The 19,346-nt window shown below is 32.8% G+C and overlaps 1 protein-coding gene across 2 annotated transcripts; it reads right to left on the reverse strand.

Moving 5' to 3' along the window:
• Positions 1-2,905: 2,905 nt before the first annotated feature.
• On the reverse strand, positions 2,906-18,823 carry LOC135137845 (alpha-tocopherol transfer protein-like). 2 transcript variants are annotated; one of them, XM_064067596.1, is made up of 4 exons: positions 18,714-18,823; positions 4,205-4,352; positions 3,969-4,128; positions 2,906-3,658 (listed from the first exon to the last, which is right to left on the reverse strand). In XM_064067596.1, the coding sequence occupies exons 2-4, from the start codon at positions 4,341-4,343 to the stop codon at positions 3,040-3,042; spliced, it is 918 nt and encodes a 305-aa protein (XP_063923666.1). In that variant the 5' UTR covers positions 4,344-4,352; positions 18,714-18,823; the 3' UTR covers positions 2,906-3,039. The 2 variants fall into 2 exon arrangements, with proteins under 2 accessions (XP_063923666.1, XP_063923665.1); XM_064067595.1 differs by lacking the exon at positions 18,714-18,823 and adding an exon at positions 12,124-12,435.
• Between the last annotated feature and the right edge of the window lie 523 nt (positions 18,824-19,346).

Here is a 19,346-nt window from a genome sequence, read left to right on the forward strand (position 1 = left end):
CTAGACAAGGTCGTAGCTAGGGGGATGCTAGGGGGAGGCTAGGGGGTGCTAAATCTCCCTTATATCTAAGCAGAAGTCAGAGAAATAAAAAATCTGGACCGTCGACATCGTGATCCGGTTATTGCAATACCTAGAAGACATCTTTTAGTTTAGTTTCTGTTTCACTCTCACGTCTACAGGTTGATACGTGTTATCGCTATTTGTCTTAAATTACAAGTACCATAAATTATTTTCAGTTCAGTCTTTAATCACACCTCTGGTATTACATATAACCACTATTCAAGAATAACAATAATACAATACTTTTATTATTAGTATTACAATGCATCTATCCAAACTGATACATGCATCTTTGCAAAAATATGGATGACATCAACACAAAATTTTGTAATAGAAAAACTCACTTGTAACAAACGGTTAGCACGTTTCTTTACTTTTATTCACATATTAGATACATATTCTTATTTTAGCTTGTAAGGGTTGCCATAAAAAACAATAAAATTCGCACAAAATCAAGTTCTGTAGAAGTAATTTTCGACGAATTTGGCTAATCATCTCCACCAACAAACTGATGATGTTATTTCAAAGCATTCTATTTTAAAAATTTGTATATGTTATATAACAATATATTCCTACCAGTGTGGTGTACGAATCCCTTTTGAGTTTTTTCCCTAACCAAATTTTCGCAAAAACATTTGCAAAGTATAATATCATTTTACAACCAACACCGGATACAAGCTCTCGTAGTCGTGTTTGATACCGACGGGAACGCCGATTTGCGGTCGTACGTTTAGTGTCAAATTTCGCCGTTTCTTTTTTTTCTCCCTTGCATCGATAATACTCTATGAGTAGCATTATCAATAGTAGTACCCTGAGTAGGATGAATATTTGTGATAATTCAGACGATTTATTAGCTAAACGAGAATTGGGTTGCGCAACAACACAAACTGAGTTTACTAATAATAAAAGTCTGAATCATAAAAATATGCATCTTACGGATTGTATTTTCCATGTATTTAGTACTAAAATCAAAAATTATAAACAATTTTGTTCTCTATTTTTAATTCTTTTTGTACGAGACAATTCTTGGCAAAGTCAAAATATTAATTTGTTGACATGATCGTAACTATGGTATGTCAGGTTGAAAACACCGTTTTTTGTCCAAGCTACATCTCAATTATGATTGGTTCTTAACCTATATGCATGGAATAATGGATGTTAATCACGTTATCACAGGATTGTTTATTGATCTAATTAAGAACGAGTCATCTCAATATTTTTTCGAAAATAGAGGTATTTAATTATGATAAAATAATTGCTCAGGGGTTTGGGGGGTAGGAGGGGCTATTTACGCTGGTTCATCCGTTCACCAAAAAAAGAAGAATCGAGAATTTTTATGACTTTCTTTGTCTAGTTGGACCCGATTTGTTGTTTACAATATTTCACGTACACAACAATAACACTCATCAGTGATGTTGAAATACTGCACAACGAAAACTTATCACTCGTACTTGCGGAGTTGTGCTGCCTATAGAGTCCGTTACCACTTTATTTTAGAACTGGTTATAAAGGTAACTCAAAAAAATTAATGAATGAGTCAAATTATTTTGTAGATTAAATCAGGCACTGCAAAATCGAATGCTTTGAAATCTTGAAGACGTTGCCAAGTGTCATACAATTTTCTCCATAATGTGAGAATACGCAGCTCTTTATTTAATAATGAATAAGTAAGGATTATAATAATAATATTCAGAACACTTGTATGTTTATTTGACTGCTTACCGTTATTAGCTTAAAATTATATAGACAACCAACAATACTATATGAGCTCAATTCACAATAGCAAGACTGAGTAGAAAACGAACATAAGAAGGACCTATACGGTTTTTCCTTGAATACATGATTGATGATTGAATACAGAACTAGAATAGATCTTACAAATTGGCAGACAAAGCTAGTCAGTGTTTCAGTGTATGAAAAAAGATACCAAAAGGTTTCAGGAAATAGTACCAAATGTATAGTTTTCAAAGATTTGGAACCACCGCTTTTTGTTCCAACACAAACATATTCTCACATGTTTACAGTCGTCAATTATCATTAGTGTAAACTAGGAAAAGCAGTGCTGTGAACATGCCACCAACTCTATAGTAGGACATGGGTTGCAAAGCCAAAGGTTATCTATTTATTGGTCCTAACTAACGCACTCTCAAGTAATTGATGCAGCTCCTAAACACTTAGCTAACTTTACAAGGGAGGAAAGTTTCATAGGTTCATATTACTATAGACACCCTGAAATCTAATCTAATCTAATAACCTAGTAATTCACAATGGCGACACCAGAATGGGTCGTATATGTGCCTTTATTAGCGGAGATGACCATTTGTTTACAAATACAACAAAATACACATATCCACAGCGTCACGAATTGTAATAACTGAAGATTATCTCACAAAGGCTAAAGTTAAAATAAGGAAATTGCAATTATCACGGAAGAATGGAATCAGGAACTACAGATGTTAAACTCTGGTCCGCAGTTCAAGAGAGAAGAAAAACCGCGACTTCCGGCCTCATTTGGCAGGACATGAATCGTATTCTAAAGATCATGTGACGTGGAAGCGGTGTTAGTTCAATCAAAGCTCCATGATCTGGGAGTTGCCATAAATAAGATACATGAGATTCCCGAAATCAAATGAAAAGAAAGAAAAACCCAAATGAATGGAAACATATAAACTGGAACTATGAATTCATCTGAAGACCTGGGCCCGGTTAAGCTAAGTCCTCTCAATAGTACCTCATAATAGTATTAGTATGAGATTGTGATGAAATTTAGTTCAAAGCACTTCCTAGGGAGCTACCAAAATAATTCTCCTGCGTAAATTGTCAAGCTGAAAAATTAAAAACATGCTTTTGGTAAAAAATTTAATACAAATTAAATACAGGTGCCGATATAAATATCGATTTAGATCCGCTAACCGATTCTAGTCTTCGCTCTATAAATTAACTATCTCCGTTATATTACTACTAATCACTTATGTAACGTCAGTCGATAGTCAACTGTCGAAAACTTCCTTCTATTCCAAACAAATCTTCACTATTTAACGGATGTCCAATTCTCCTACTCTCGTTCGCTACCACATGCTCCTGTTCCTTAAACCACTCCTTAAATTCGTTTACTTTTTCTAACCAATTTTCTTTCAAGTCACGCAATTTTCCAGCAGTACCTCCATATTCGTCAGGCAACATACTTTTCGGAACAAATTTATACAAAGTATCCATTGTGTGGTGAATGTGTATTCTATTTCTTATTTTTTCGCTCAAGAATGGTCGTACTGCGTTCAATATAATAGTCGCGAAGGAATTAGGATTGATGATGTGGATTTCTTTAATTTTCACCGGATAAGCTTCTTGTACACAAATAAAAAATTTTTTGAAGAGAATGGGTGAATTTTTTATAAATGGTTTGAGAAGCTGAAGTTCAGCGTCCAGAATGTAGACATCACCAGAAACTCCATGCTCTTCAAGTAAAAGTCTGGCATCACCTATCATTGTTATAAGTTTAGTCGCATCTGCAAAGCTGATGGATTCATATGCCAGGGCATTGCAAGCGATGTTCACTCTCTTGCAGTCGGGTGTTAATCCCGGAAGACAAATCATATTCCTAAAAATAATTAATATTAGTGTTGCTTCTGATTCTAATTTAAATTCAAATACTATAAAATAAAAATGTTAAAAAAATGTGTCCAAATGTGAAGTCATTAAGTTTGAGAACTCATTTCAACTAATAGTATGTTATTATAATTAATAAGACAAAGTCAACATCTGCCGGCTCACTTTTTTTAATTTCTTCTCTAATTAATTACACTCCAAGGTGTATAAAAACCTCTTGTTGCTTTTGTCTAAAAATTTGATATAATGGTACTCAGTAACAATATGTGCAACAATAAAACCTTTAACCTGGAACAACTTACGTTTTTTCGATCACATCTTTTATTCCTGGGTTCATGATCGTTCTATTAGTGAAAAACTCTGGAACGGCGGCTCTCATGGTGAAGTACATATCCAATTTTCTTTTACATTTTTCAATTGAAAAGCTACATCCTCTGAGAAAATTCAGGAGGCATATGTCGTCTGTACGGAAGAACATTAAAAGATTTTCACTCATCTCGCTTCATTTATTATAATTTATAAGATTAATAAGACTTACCCCAGGTATCGGGCAGATGCGGTTCTTGACGTAACCAAGTTTTGATGGCCTCGAGGTCACGGTCGCGAGTGTTGAGGTCTTCATTTAGGGTTTCCCGAATATAGATCTGTTGCTTGTTGTTAGGTATAACTAACGTCATCTTGGTGGTCTTGAAAAAAATTAACCATTAAAAAAATAGGTATACATTTTTTTATTTATATGTATTATGTAATTAAGCAGTTCACTTTTACTTTCAGTTACAATTAGAGAGGGACAGCTAAGAAAAACAATTCGACACAAATAATAAATTTATTCGAGAAATTGCAAATTTATCTTCAGATCAAATGATATTTACATACAATGACGGCGTAAAGAAGGAGCGGTGGGGTACCAAGCACTAAGGGGTGACAACGACTACTAACTCGCACACTCAGAGAATATTTACAGCAGAATCACTCTGCAAAACATACAAAAAAAAATCGGGACGGCAGACAGACGGACAGACAGACAGACAGACGGAAACAGGAGACCCATTTCTTCGTACTCTAGGGGTCGTGAAAGGTCGAGAAAATGTAAAAGTAGAGAGTCAGTCGACGTACTTGATGATTACGCGTGGGAAGTAAAAATAATGTCTTGATAGATTTTACGAAGAACTAGACCATCGTTACAGAGCAGTGAATGATATTCTCGTAAAATTTAGTGTTTATATCATCCGTTGACGTTGCTGTTGAAAGTTGGCACGCCGTGGGGGTGACGTTCGAGATGACCAATTTTTAACTTTCGACGTTGACGTTAGGTTTTCAACCAACCAAATTGCGGTAGCCTGCAGTGCTGCCAACCTGAAGGAAAATCCCCTGAAGCACGGGGGACATTTTTCTGGTTGACATCACTAATTCCACGAAAATCAAATTTTGATAGAGATAATGGGGTTCACTAATATTAAGCCATTTAATCACCTGTTCACACCGAATTTTGCTATTTTAAATACCTGCCATCATTTTCTACACTATAGCTTTCTGTCAGTACTAATGTATTATTAAAGATATTATTCTCTATTTTCTTTTTAAAAGTCCACCACTTGTTGGTTGCACTTGCCATAACAAAAAATCCCTTTGAGTTAGTATTTTTTGTTGCACAAATTGGCAATGATTATTTTTAAAATCTGTCACAATTTTTCCGCAAATTGTCACTTTTCAAACTAAAACTTGGCGGAAAATGCTGACGACTCTGACTCTGATTTTTTAATTTCGTCATGTGATGAGTCAGATCTGGAAATAATAGACGTCTCTAGTACTTCTCGTTCTCATTTTTAATTTTTAATAAATTTTTCCCTCACCTGCATTTTATTTAGAGCATTATTCAAGTATGAGTGTTGTCAAGCAGTCCAGAGTTCTTAGGTTAAAATTCAAGAACGCTATAAATGTTAGTTAAACTATCAACGTGCTGAAGGTGCACACAATCTTTTCTATCGTCAATCACTTATTCCGCAAATTCTACATGTGTTATAGTTAATTACAAAGGAAAACAACTCTTAACTTTTGACAGAAGCAGAAAAATCTAATCACTTTTTAATTTGTTTCTCCCTAAAAAATCACTAGCGCCCGTTGCCGCCTATATTTTTGTAGGAAATTGCGACGTTGGTGAACTTAAAATAGTATATAATAATAATAATAATAATAATAATACTTTATTACCCTTACAATGTACAGCTTGTTCAGGATCGTCGGATAATACATGATAAATTGTATAATAAAACAGACAAGAAGCTTAAAAATGACAATATACAATAATAAACACATGTTACAAATAACAAACAAATTAATGTGTATATGAGAATAGTAGATTATTACAATAATACATTGAATGAGTTAATAAACTCTTCGGTGCTATAAAAGCATTCGGTTTTTAAAAGTTTTTTTATTTCCCTTTTGAAATTTTTTGTATTTAAGGTTTTGAAGTGTGGCGGTAACACGTTAAGGAGCTTAATCGCGTCAAACTTCAAGCACTTTTGGCTTTTCTGTAGGCGATAATGGGGAGTGATAAATTTATCCCGATTTCGGGTGTTATAATCCATATTAGCCATTAGCCATATTAGCCAAGGTTGCAAAGCCGAGCATTCTAGACCGAGCGCAAATTAGACCCCGAGACGCGCAGCGTCGAGGGCTCTGAAGCGCGAGGTCTAGAAGTGGCTTTGCAACCGTGGTTAATATACAATTTTTTTCACTAGTAGAAACCATAAGACAATAAATTGAAGAAAATAACCGTTCAATTTTTTGACGCAACATGATTTTGTTTTGATTTCTAATCAAACTTAATCTAAATCTTCAACAAAAGAAAACCGTTTACACTTGTCGCTGAATTAATCATTTTATCTTCTACCGTCTACCATCTACCATACGTATACTCAAGTAATGTTAGTAGCACACATTTATTCATTTTTTAAGAAATAATCACATCAAGTATTATGTACATAACCTCAATCTTCTTTTTGAACCCGTGGTCGCAAAAGTTGAATTTGCTACCTCTAAATGAGTTGAAATTTGCATGCTTCATGGCTGCTGGTGAAATAAAAATAAACTAGTTCTCGACGTTTAAATCAAGATTTATTGCCATTCGTCTCAAAAACAGATTAGGTATTATAACTGCAAGGGTTTATATTTTGCCCGTTTTTCTTATTTCTTCTTTTCACAACAAGAAAAGTAAAGCATGTTTAAAATGGTAAATTTTTGTAGGAAAGTATCGATTTTGCAATTAAGCTCCGCCCCTCGGTCTGACAATGAATGAAAAATTCATCACAATTGAGCTGGGGCTTAATTTTTAACTTGTTTTTTTTTTTAAATATATATATACACAGTATTCTTTGAATAACACGATACTCAAAAACATGTCTTACATGGTAATTTCTTCTAGACAAATAATAAGAATTTTGCATTTAAATTCCACTCCTTTGGCTCTCGACGATTAAAAAATTATCACAATTGAGACAAGGCGGCGCTTATATTTTGCCTTTTTTCTTAATATACATAGCCTTCTTTTCATAACAAGAAACTTAAAACATGGCTAAAATGGTTTTTGCAAGGAAATATGGATTTTGCGATTATAGGGCGGAGTCTATTGCAAAATCGATAAAATTTTTCATTTTAAACATGTTTTAAATTTCATGTTGTGAAAAGAAGTGTACACATATTAAACCAAAAAGGCAAAATGTAATTGAACAACACGATACTCGAAAACATGTTTTTAATTTCTCGTAGACAAATAAGGATTATGCATAAAAAATCATCACAATTGAGATAGGGCGGGTGGGCGGGGCTACGCTTTGCCTTTTTTTCTTAGAATGTGTAGACTTATCTCGACAACAAAAAGCTTAAAAGATGTCGAAAATTTTTGTAGTAATCAACTCCACTTTTCTTCTACAACCCCTTTAAATACATCAAAGTTGAACAAAGTTACTATAAACGATAACTTGACAAAGGAGTTTATAAATGACAATTTTCAGCTCCAAAAGCAACGTCAGCAACAGTAAGTTTAGAAATCCCACTGCTAACGTCATCAAAAAAAAATGTTCATGGAATATTTCCAAATGTGACAAAAATCTACGATAAATTTTTTGCAGAGGACATACAGTGAGGCGCCACTTGGACTATATGGCAACTTTTCAGATTCATAATGAAATCGGGCTACTCTGAGTCTGTTCCGAGTCTAGCGCTGTGTCTAAGATTTTTTTAACCATTTGTTTCGAAGGCTTTATGTGAAAGAAACTTTTCAAAATTAAAATTGATAAAATCGTCCTTAAGGTCCACAATGAGCTCAGGGCGACTAAACAATCTTTCCATTTTATCAATTGAAAAAGAGAGAAAAGTAGATTTTGAAGAAAATTGGGGCGGGGGGGGGGGGGGCTGCTCAATAGAGAACCGCCCCATACCGCCACTGAAAATTCTCTTTCGGTCTTGTCTAAATCCAATTTTTTAAATTATTCTAATGCTGTTTGAATAGTCGTTGAATTTACGCTGCAACGTCGTCATGCTAATATTCCATATTCCAAACCAAAATTCGCCTAATCATTCCCACTAACCCATTGATGACATCACCCCAAAATTATGCATAGCAATTGTTATTGAAATTTTATAAAATAAGATACACCTAGGTCCTATTCCACGATTTACAAGTTTGCACTTTGCATCTTTTACTTTTCAAAGTGACTTTGCGGTCGACTAGGTACATTTTATTTCGAAAATACAAAGTAAAAGGCTGGTATAGGACCCTGTACTTGTGGTTTGTTAACCTGCCTCGAGTTTTTCCCCTAGGTATGCAGGTTTATTACCGAACTAGTGTCTGTCTCTTTGGTAACTTGTATTTACTTTTTGAAGACGCGGGATTTGTTGGACCATACTTTAAGGGCGAGCGAAGATTCGTTTAAATAATCTCAGATCAATTTTCATTAAGCTGTTGTATTCTTATGTATTTATCCTAGTTTGTTAGTTGACTTTATTTTCGCCGCATTTACCTTTTGTGGAGGAATATTGTGATGTTCAACATGCGAAAAACTAAAAGCCATTTTATTTTTTAATCAGAACGTTACTTCTAGAAATTTGTCTTAATTTCAAGTGAGCTGGTTCGCAATAAACTAATCCGGAGCCGGAGAAAACACCTTAGGTTTTTTATTAATATCGTCTTACGCAGTTGAACTGATGTCCCACTTATTGTCGTGTTACGAAATAAACCCATAACCTCCCCGGTGCGACGCCTATGAGTTTTTCTAGTATGTGTGTCGATGAACAGTGACTCATCGACGGTCGAGCGGCGGGCGCATAAAGACAATTCTGGAGCTGGTTACCGGAAGTCTCGAAGCGGAGTCGCGATGGATGTTCGTGAAAGATCTCGATCGGAGAAGTATGGGTTTAAATACAGGCGACCGTCGGGAATGGATTATTCAGCCAGTGGAGACAGTCAAGAGCGTCCAGTGAAATTCGCCGTAATAATTTCTGTACATATTCGTTGCAATAATTAGTAGTGTAGGTAATTCAAACGTAATATGTAGTAGTATAGTCCGTATACAAGGAGTATCGGTTAAATATTGGGGTAGTTCATACATGTAGATTCAAAATAAAACTTGCCCTAAAAAAGACCCTTACGGAACTCCGTGAGTGATTTTGAGGTCCATACCATAGAGCATCATTGTTTCTAATGACATTTTTGTTTTATTGGTGCCCTGGGGAAATTTAAGCAGCTAAGTTTTTTTCTAAATCGGATGGGCTAAATATTTTCATAAAGTTGCCATACGTATTAGATGCGTTTTAAATCGCTTAAGTTAACCAGAAATTTTACACAATTTGCATAAATGATCAGATATTTTTGATGTATCATGAGTACCTACTCATGATACATACATACACCATATTGGTCTATGTACCTACATGTACCAATATGGTGTGGAAAGTTAGTAAGTAGAAAATCTAACTAATATCATTCATTTAAAGTTTCAACTACTTTTAACCAATGATTCAAAAAATTTTAATCCATTTTAGTTCTTGCTTTCACTTGAAGAAAAACCTCCTAAAACGAGAAATGTTGGAATTTGTCGTACCTGAAGCTAAAGGTCGAACAGACATATAAGGAGGATGAATTGCATAGAAAGTACACTGGTACGGAGTGACCATTATCATGTATGTAGTTTCACTTTATATAAAGATAGACTGTTGATTATTTTATGTTAATGTTGTTACTGCTGTTAACAACTTAATGGTGCGCTCATAAAGGACCACAAATCACATGGTCACTTACTTATTGCTAAGCAGCAATTTTGTGAATATATGACTCACTAATACTATATAACTAAAAAAATCTGATCGAGGAAGGATGCAACCAGCTCATGAGGAGGTAAAGGAAACAGAGTTAATGGGTACCGTATAGAAACAGGATAAACTAACATACATTAGTCACATAATAGTAATATTAATTAGCCGTTTTAAACAATATACTTCATTTGATAAAGTTATTCAAAGAGTAATTTTGTTGTCACTGAAAGACACATCTTATGATAAATTATAACGTTTTATTCCAAAACCTGATAACTAATTAATTGTACGCATGATTTATGACTTATATGTGTATAAGTTTTCAGTTAAGACTTTGGCGTCTCTAATTGAGGCACACTGTCAGATCATATAGAAAAATTACATTTGTTTTGCATCTGAAATACATTAACACATTAAATAGTGAATGATACCTAAGGAAAATATTAAAGTGACGTCTTTACAGTGTTGATACCAAACCATACAAATTTTGGTTTGAGTTTTACCATTTACACGACACATGTGTCTAAAATTTGACAAAAATGTTGTGGTGGTTCTAGCGCTTATTGCTTAAATTTTTTTTTTTTTAGAAATTTTTAAATTTTTTTAAATTTTAATAATTTTAATTTTAAATTGTACTCCAGCGGGTGTAAATAACCTTCGACCTTAAAGAAATTAAGCAAGTTATCAAACACCAACAAATTGTGACCGTGGTCGTTTCCACTTCCTGTTCTGAGCTTATGGTTTCTTAGAATAATGCGTTTATATCAATGCAAAATCGAATCTCTGATAGCAGAACAGCCGTTAGCAAACCACTGTTTTCTTTGATATATTGATGTGTACGGTTGTTGTGAGTGACACCTTATTTAGAACTGTTTGTTTTATTAATTAAGTCAAGAATGGGTCACCCGATTTCTCCAAATTAATATACGTGTTCCTACTAGAAAATTTTGCAACGGAAAAATTTGCTTAAAACATGTGAATAGCATGCATTCCTTTACTTTATTATGAATATCTTTAATTTAACTTATAGGGGTTATCATAACAAAAACAAAATTAGCAAAATCAAATTTTATAGCCATGTCTAAATAATCTTCGACCATTTTTTTTTCATTCGTCACTTCAAACACTTTCATTCATGTTTAAATCTATTTAGTATTCACAGCTGCTTCAAACTGGCAATGACAGTCCATGAACTTTAAAACTGCTTTCCAATAAAACGAAGAAATTATTGCAAAAAATTTTACGGTTTTATGACATAACTATACCTACATATTTAACAATATCATCATGTGTAATGTACACACTTCGAAGAATTTGAGTTGCATAATGCAATATTTCCAAAAATAATTCTGAAGACATAAATCTTCACTGATTTTGTGAGTGAGGCAAGATGAAGGTTAAATTTGACATCACACAAGCAGCATTTTTTTCTTCCATGTTATACAAATTGTAAAACCACAGAAAATTTTTCGTTGACATTAAGTGGAATAACAGAGTTGAAAAAAACATTTTACTTGCGTCAATACATATTTTAATAATTTATGAAACCACAAAATTTGTTTTCGAAAAAAATAAAAACATTAGTCGTTATTTCCCATTACTCTTGCATACTTACATCATTCCAGGTAGTACATTAAAATTTAACATGTTAGTACATTTATTTTTTTATGACACACAACATGCATATTTTTCACATTTGTATAAAAGATCTTTATGTAGCTGAGTATTACGAAATTTTACATGATTCACTAACTGAATAATTTTTACAGCGTTTTTTTTGCGAAAACATGTTAAATATTGCTTAACGCTTAACAATTATTTGTTAGCATTAATTCCGAAAGACAGTAGTTACCAAGTTGTGCGGATGGAGATGGTAGCACAATAAAACAAATTTGGGAAAACCAGTTTACTGCATACACCACAGTTACTTGTTGCTGATATTATAGGTGTTGTAACAATAAATAGTTTTTTGTTTTTATCAGACGTCTTTTCAAAAACACCGTTATTGTTATTATTACTATTATTAAATTCGGCATCCACTTCAAATTATAACATGCCTTCATATATTTATGACATCCATCCGCATAATTTATTGTTATTGTTAGTAATAAGTATTTTAAATTATGTAAACGTAACACATACCTTTGTGCCAACCTGATTTATATATTTTGACATTACTCCGAAGTTCAAAATTTAACTGTTGGTAGTAAACTGCGGTAATAAACCACCTCAAGTAGTTGCTCGATGTTTGGTTGTTCGTCTAGTTGTACGTCATGACTGCACTGACGTGAACTTGGTCTAAATCCGTTAACATTTACATTTCTGTCCTGTTAAAAGGAAACAAAAACTATGGAGCCCTGGCATGCGGTAGAAACGCAGAGGAAGACTGTCCTGAATTGGACTACTTTAAGTGACTGCCACTCAAACGCTTTCTGGGATGTGAGATATTCGAAATCGCTTCACGCATGTATTACGTATGCCACGCACAGAAGTAGCTGCACTTTCGTTGGTAGGCAGTATTTATCTGGCTGACTGTGGGTTAAGGCACTCTTCGTCTAGTGGTCACAAATACAAGTTTTTTATTTTTGCAATAAGTATGATGAAGAAATGCGTTGTCATTGTTAAAATATGCCTGTCAAAGTTGTTCTAGTTTTGAGATTCAGGTCGTCTTTTAAGTTGCCTTTGATGACTCCAGAAAGTCAAAAAAATGGTAATAATAACTGTTTAGTGCAATTTGAAAATATTTTCAAGGGTTTTTATAATTCGAAATAGGAACCGCGTGTTCTCAACTGAGAGTACCCGATTTATAGCCACCGATAGATAGTGTCAGAGTTATAAATGTTCATAAGATTTTTAGTCCCTAATATTTTTAATCATACCTTTATTTAGATATTCTTTGTGTGCAAGTAACATAAGATTACCAGTTTCAGTTGAACCTTTTTGGATGGTCGCATCTTATTTTGAGTCATTGACCTCAACATTTGTTAATCCATCACCACACAAATTTAGTATGAAGTGAAATATTTTTTACGCTTAAAATTAAATACAAAGATTTTTATAGAAGGTATTATATTATTTACTTATTATAACCCAATAGATGAATAGGCTTTCTCCTCTAATTCTTTTTTTTTAACTACTCTGAACCGGTTTCGATAGGTCACATCTTCATCACTACCACTCTGTAGACAAAAATAATATAATATTTGTCTTTTATATAGCTACGGTGGTACCTACTTTTAGCTATATCTACAATTAAAACAAATAAATTACCATCTTAGTGACTCTAATTTTGTTCTTCAATACTTCTTCAATAATTTATTAAATGTTACACAATACATTGCTGAAGAAATGGACAAAAGAAGACAAACAGATGATAGTTATACTGTTTTCAGCAGTGCCTTTGGCACGGTGGACCACAATTTATTGTTAAACAAACTTAGTGCTTTCGGTCTTGTTCCTTCGCTTGTGAGGCTTATGGAATCATATCTTTCTAATAGGATTAACTATGTCTTTTACAATGGCTTTAAATCTAGTGAATACAAGTCAACATCCGGGGTCCCACAAGGATCAAACCTGGGTCCCCTGTTATTTGTGTTGGATATTGATGATCCGATTTCTTCTCTTACTTGTAATGTTCTTGGTTTTGCTGATGATCTAAAAATGTTTTCCACCATCAAGGATTTTGAAGATGTAGTAAAATTGCAGCAAAACTTAAATAAGATAACTATGTATCGTTCACTCAATAGTTTAAAGATCAATTGGAATAAACGTTATTATGTTAGATTTACTCGTAAAATGAGGTATATTGCGTCTGCTTACACTGTAAATGGTAATGCTTTGACACTTGTTGACAACATAAAAGATCTAGGTGTGATATTTGATGCAAATCTTACTTTTTCACAACATATTGATACCTTAACTTCAAACTTATCTAAAATGTTAGGTTTTATTATGCGTGGTTCGGCACGGTTTATAGTGTAAAGAATGTATTTAATTTAATCCGTTAATTGACCTTTTCTTGGAAAATTCTCGGACAGGTCATTTTTATTTTTTCAAATGACACTTCTTTGCCTAAAAGTTTATTTTTGTAACCAGCCGTTTCTGCACAGTAACGTCATCAACGATTTTCTTAAAAGGGTTACCACAATGTTTACTTTCGAATTCCGATAGATGTTAAACGGTCATAGAAAGAAGTAGGTACTTTAGAATTATTATTAATAATTATTATCGGTTACGGTGACAAAAGACGAAGTTTTACTGAAGTGGTAACACTTTTCAATGAAATTCACCCTGAGCGAGAACCGATTTCTAAGTCGACGATTTCAAAAACACTGAAATTGGAAGTGTTAAACAACGTCCAAAACCTGGCAGGCCAAAAACTGCTACAATTCATGATAATGCCCTTAATGTGCTCTTAGACGCAACAGAAAATCCCAAAACGTCAATGCAACAATCAGCGCAAGTCATCAATAAAGAGAACAAACAGCAAATGGCCAAGGTTAGATCCCTGCGCAACGCCTGATGTTGCTCTAAAAACATTGTATCTGTGGCCTTTACAAGAGACTTAATTCACTCTGTTGACCAAATAAAAACTGTTAAATCTCAACAAATTGGGTGAAAACCCAAGAGTAAAGTTTGCCTAAAAGTATCTCATGATTGAGACCAGCAAACGCACTAGAAAAGTCTGTGTAGATTACGTCAATTTGTCTTTTGTTGTCAACTCTTTGTTTTGCTTGCTTGATAAAATTTGGGAGCCTTGGTATGAAACCATTTTGGTTAGCCAATAAATATTAATACACACTTGTAGAGATATTCAGAAATATAATTTGCTCAAAAACTTTTGCGAAACGATATTTAATTTCCCAGTAGGAAATGTAGAAAACGAATTCTAATTAAATTGAGGAAGATTAAAATCTTACATTAGGAAAATATGTTAATTTAGAAAAATTGTTTCCAAGGGATCAAAGAAGAGCTGAAAATCATAAATTTTAGTGTCGGGAGGGATATACCTCACAATAAGGTAAAAAGAAAATGAGTCAATTATTACATGTTGTAAATTGTAAGATCAATTAAAGGAACTATATTTCCGATCCTTGATGTATGATAATGGAATAAATCATCAACCAGGCAACTTAAAACACCACCATCAGAATAACGATTTACACTTGAAAATTCCCTGTCAGATCTCACAACGTTATAATTCGGAGTTCAGAATTGAATATGCAATTACTTAACCAAGTTTCGGTTATAATAACAATATGATGCTTCTAATAAGTACACTGTTATAAAAGCGGTTTATTTTCGAACAAAGACCTCGTGCATTCTGGTAGAAGATGTCTAGTCTAGTAATGGGAAATTTTTGTTGGGCGATTTTAGTTTTCCGATGTGTTATTTTCATTTTCTTCAAATACTACAATTTTGGGTATCCCTTGTAGATATTTTATTTTAAGATTTCTCTCCCCCGGGCTTATTCTCTTTTTTAACAGTTTTATAGATATTTCTTTGCATTAGAGTTCTATCCCGGGACACAGATAATACACTCCACTCTGATGTTGATTTTAATTTTCCAAAAGCACGGATAGTTTCCAATACTAAACTTTCTTTGGACAACATAATCTTTATTGGACGAGAACGAAGTTCAGTAGTTTTCTCAAATTTCCCTAGTCTTGTCGTCTTTAACTCACTTGGTTCATTAATATTCACTTTAATGAAGAGATCTTTAACAAAATCTTTGTCAACATTGTTTTACTCATTGTATGTTTTAATTTGATTATTGTCTTTGACTCCATTTTACAGTAAACCCTTGAAGGGTCAACACATTTTAGCTACTTAGACAGGAAGCTGGTTGTACCTAGATAATACTTAATAATGTGAAGAGAAAGGCAAAAAATGTATTGTTGCTTTGGTCTCTAAGAATAATTGTAATGAAAATTATGCAAAATTTGTGGCATTAAAAGAATATAAAACTGGTGCTTTACATTACGCTTCAGAGAACGCGTTTCAAATAGCAATTTTAGTAGAGCAAATATTCTGTAATTTGAGAGATTATTTAAAGAATAATAATTTTGGCACTGGTAATGTTTTGGAAGTCATGAAGAAAGAAATTAGGAAAAATTCGACTTATCGCTCAATACAGTTTCCAACATGCTGCAACAGCAGAACAAAATTTACTGCAAGAGTGATAGTTTACCGTCTGAAAATCTATACCAGAAAAGCTAAAGAAGAAATAAGAAAAAAACAAAGAATAAAATGGTCCAGAAAAAAACATGCGATGAGGGATTTGGTTGAAAATGCAAATCAAAAATTTGAAAAAAATAAAGAGTAACAGTTTCTTTTCCAAAATTTCTTCAGTTTACTTTAAAACTACTTAACTAATTCAATAGTAGCCCCTAGTTAAAATTTTCCTTGTAACGCCACTGACCTTTTGGCATTAGTTTTGGATCAAAAATTGCTGTCACTTGTCAGTGTTTGCTCTACTCTTATCATTATATTATTTAGGTACACTAGTTGTAACGAGTGTTTAAATGAAAAATCACTCACAGAAGGCGTTGAAATTTCATTTGACACAAACGGCATGTGTGTTCCACTTGGTAGAAATATAACCTGTTATATCACTCACTATCACGCCTACTGTGAGTGATTTTTCAATTGAACACCCGTTATTTGTACATATTATTAAATAGGGGTACTTAATTTTTTATTGTAAAAAAATTCCTTAAAGGTGTATTTATTTCTAAAAAAAATTATTGCGTGTTACATAATAATTATTTTGTTTAATTGGCACAAATTAGTTTTATACTTAATCGAATGTAAATCAATGCTGTGGACTGGTGACAACTAATGGTAAAGTCTACAAAAAAAAATCAAAGGACGTTATTTTTGCTTCAAGTTTATGTTTATGTTTATTTAATACAATCTCTTGTTAATCAACAGCTTATTCTGACAGAGCAGCACGGTTTTCTCCTTGATAAGACTACTATTTCTAATCTGCTGTGCTTTTTTTTTGTGGGACAAGATAAATTGAACTGGATAATTCAGTTGACCTTCAACCTAGGTGCAAAGCTAAGGTTGGGGATGTTTTGAGTGGGGTACCTCAGGGATTCGTTCTCGGACCGCTGCTATTCATTTTTATACCGCCGAGCTTTTAATAGTTTGTGGATAGAGTTCTGATTAGTTACTTATAAAAGCTATTTTAATTGTGAATCAATAAGCAGATAGAAACTCTGCAAAAGTAGATTATTGTCAAACGTTTTTAAAATCTGGTACAATATTTTGTTAAATAGAGAAAATTCTTTAATGCCCTTGACACCAGCTTTTACCTTGACACATGCAAGTTTTCCACAAGAGCTAATGCCACCTATGAACTTACCAGCCTGTCAACCTAGGAACAATTACTCACTTAATATTAATCATATTTGTTCTATCAAAATAACAACCTACATCATTAAGTTGTTTAGTTTAATTTTGTATAACATCAAGGCAAAATTGCTTACTGGAAAATTTGTGTAATAATTTTATGCCAACATAGAAATATAGGTACTTGTATTGGTAGTAAATCAAATACTATAATTTGAAAAATACAAACCTTCACATTTTTAACTAAATTGATAAAATTTCATGTTTGCAAACAAGTGATTTGTGTCATTTTTAATGACATTGTTTTACTGTTGCATGCTAAGTATTAATTATAGTAATGATGTAAATTATGTTTTGAAATAAATTTTCCGTTTTTAGTAATCTGCAAAAATTATTTGTAATAAACTTTCCTTGTCATTGAAGACCAATATTTAATTATTGACTTTTATTTAAGTGATTGCTTGATTTTCTATTGTACTTATTTATTTTTTGGAAGTTCCATCACATGTAAACATACTAAAATTAGACGGTTCTGTCTAGTACATGTTGAATGCGATATGTCACACTACGAAAAAAATTGTGGTCTTCCATTTACCTATCCAGACATGTATAATTAGAGTTTATATTTCTAATTTACTTCTTCCTGCTCATACATTCATTCAACTACTTACTACCACAAAAAATGATCGAATTGTCATTATTATCATCTGTTTCGTGTATATATCAAATTTGATGACGCATTTTTGGGGAATTGTTAAGTAAAAAATCTGAACGAAGACTTTGAACGAACAATTTCTGAGCTAAAATTCTGTTGGTGCTTTATGACTCATACAAACCTAATTTTATTTAGGAAAACCCATACACATTCACTTACTTTGATATGACGTATTTAATTTTTTGTACATGGAATGAAAAACTTTTTTACTAATTAAATTAAACTGAGTATATGGAGAAGCACAGGTAAAGATAAAACAAGACAAATTCAAATTTACCTTACTTACGCATTTTTACACAGTTATTTTAGTTCAGAGAAAAATGTTAAATTAAGTTAACAACTGCAAAATTAGGAAGAGTGAATTACGATATCAAAAAACTTGTCGCGCCAAAATCTTCTACATTAATGTATAAAGAAAGTTTCCTCCAATAAGAGAAATGTGGTCAGCGTACGCAATTTCTTCAGTTACAAATAAAAGAACGCACGTAAAATTTAAATTAAATTAATCAGAATAATTTAAATTGATTTTTTTATTTTTCTATAGATTTTAAATAATGTGTTGTGTGCTTCACTTGGAAGTGTTTTTTTAACAAGCAGCAGTCATTAAATCTTCCAGCTATTGCGGTTTAAAAATTAAAAAATATGCAAAAAGTTTACTTACAAAATTACTTTAAGTAAAATACAGAACTAAATCTGAACACTGTACTCTTCGGCTTGTACAACAAAACTAGGGTCACGAATTTTGGTCACCAGATGATACGTGTGTCTAACCTTGATGAAACTACATGCGTAAAGTCCGAATACTAAGTTTTGTTGACTAGCTGCAAAGTCATTTAAATGGTTTACAGGAAATTCATATTTACATATATATTATGCATTTACGATTAACCGGTTGAGTGTGTTTATATTTGACATTGTACTTGCCTTTTTCTTCAGATGCGTATTTTTAAGGGCTTTCGTTATTTTCGTGTGCTCTAAATTTGCTTACACTACTGATGCTAGTAATTTATTCATTATCATTTCTTAGTCCTTAATACACTAATTTATTAATTTGCAATTTTAATGACACCGTTGCCTTTCAACAATTTATTAAAGGGGAACGAACCCATAATAATAATTTGTGTATATTTACTCGTACATAAACAAAAATTAAATTATTCGCGAGTGGAAAGTTTTTGGTACCCTTACTGAGCAATTAATTTCCACCTTATTTGTACCTTTAAATGTGGCTATAGTGTTTATGGAAAATAAATCTGAAAATTATTTTGATCTAAATAATCGATTTAATTTGCTT

This window comes from Zophobas morio, unplaced genomic scaffold (genome assembly GCF_036711695.1).
Source record: "Zophobas morio isolate AGI-343-1 ecotype UQ-CSIRO unplaced genomic scaffold, CSIRO_AGI_Zmor_V1 ptg000030l, whole genome shotgun sequence".
NCBI classification, from domain to species: Eukaryota; Metazoa; Arthropoda; class Insecta; order Coleoptera; family Tenebrionidae; genus Zophobas; species Zophobas morio.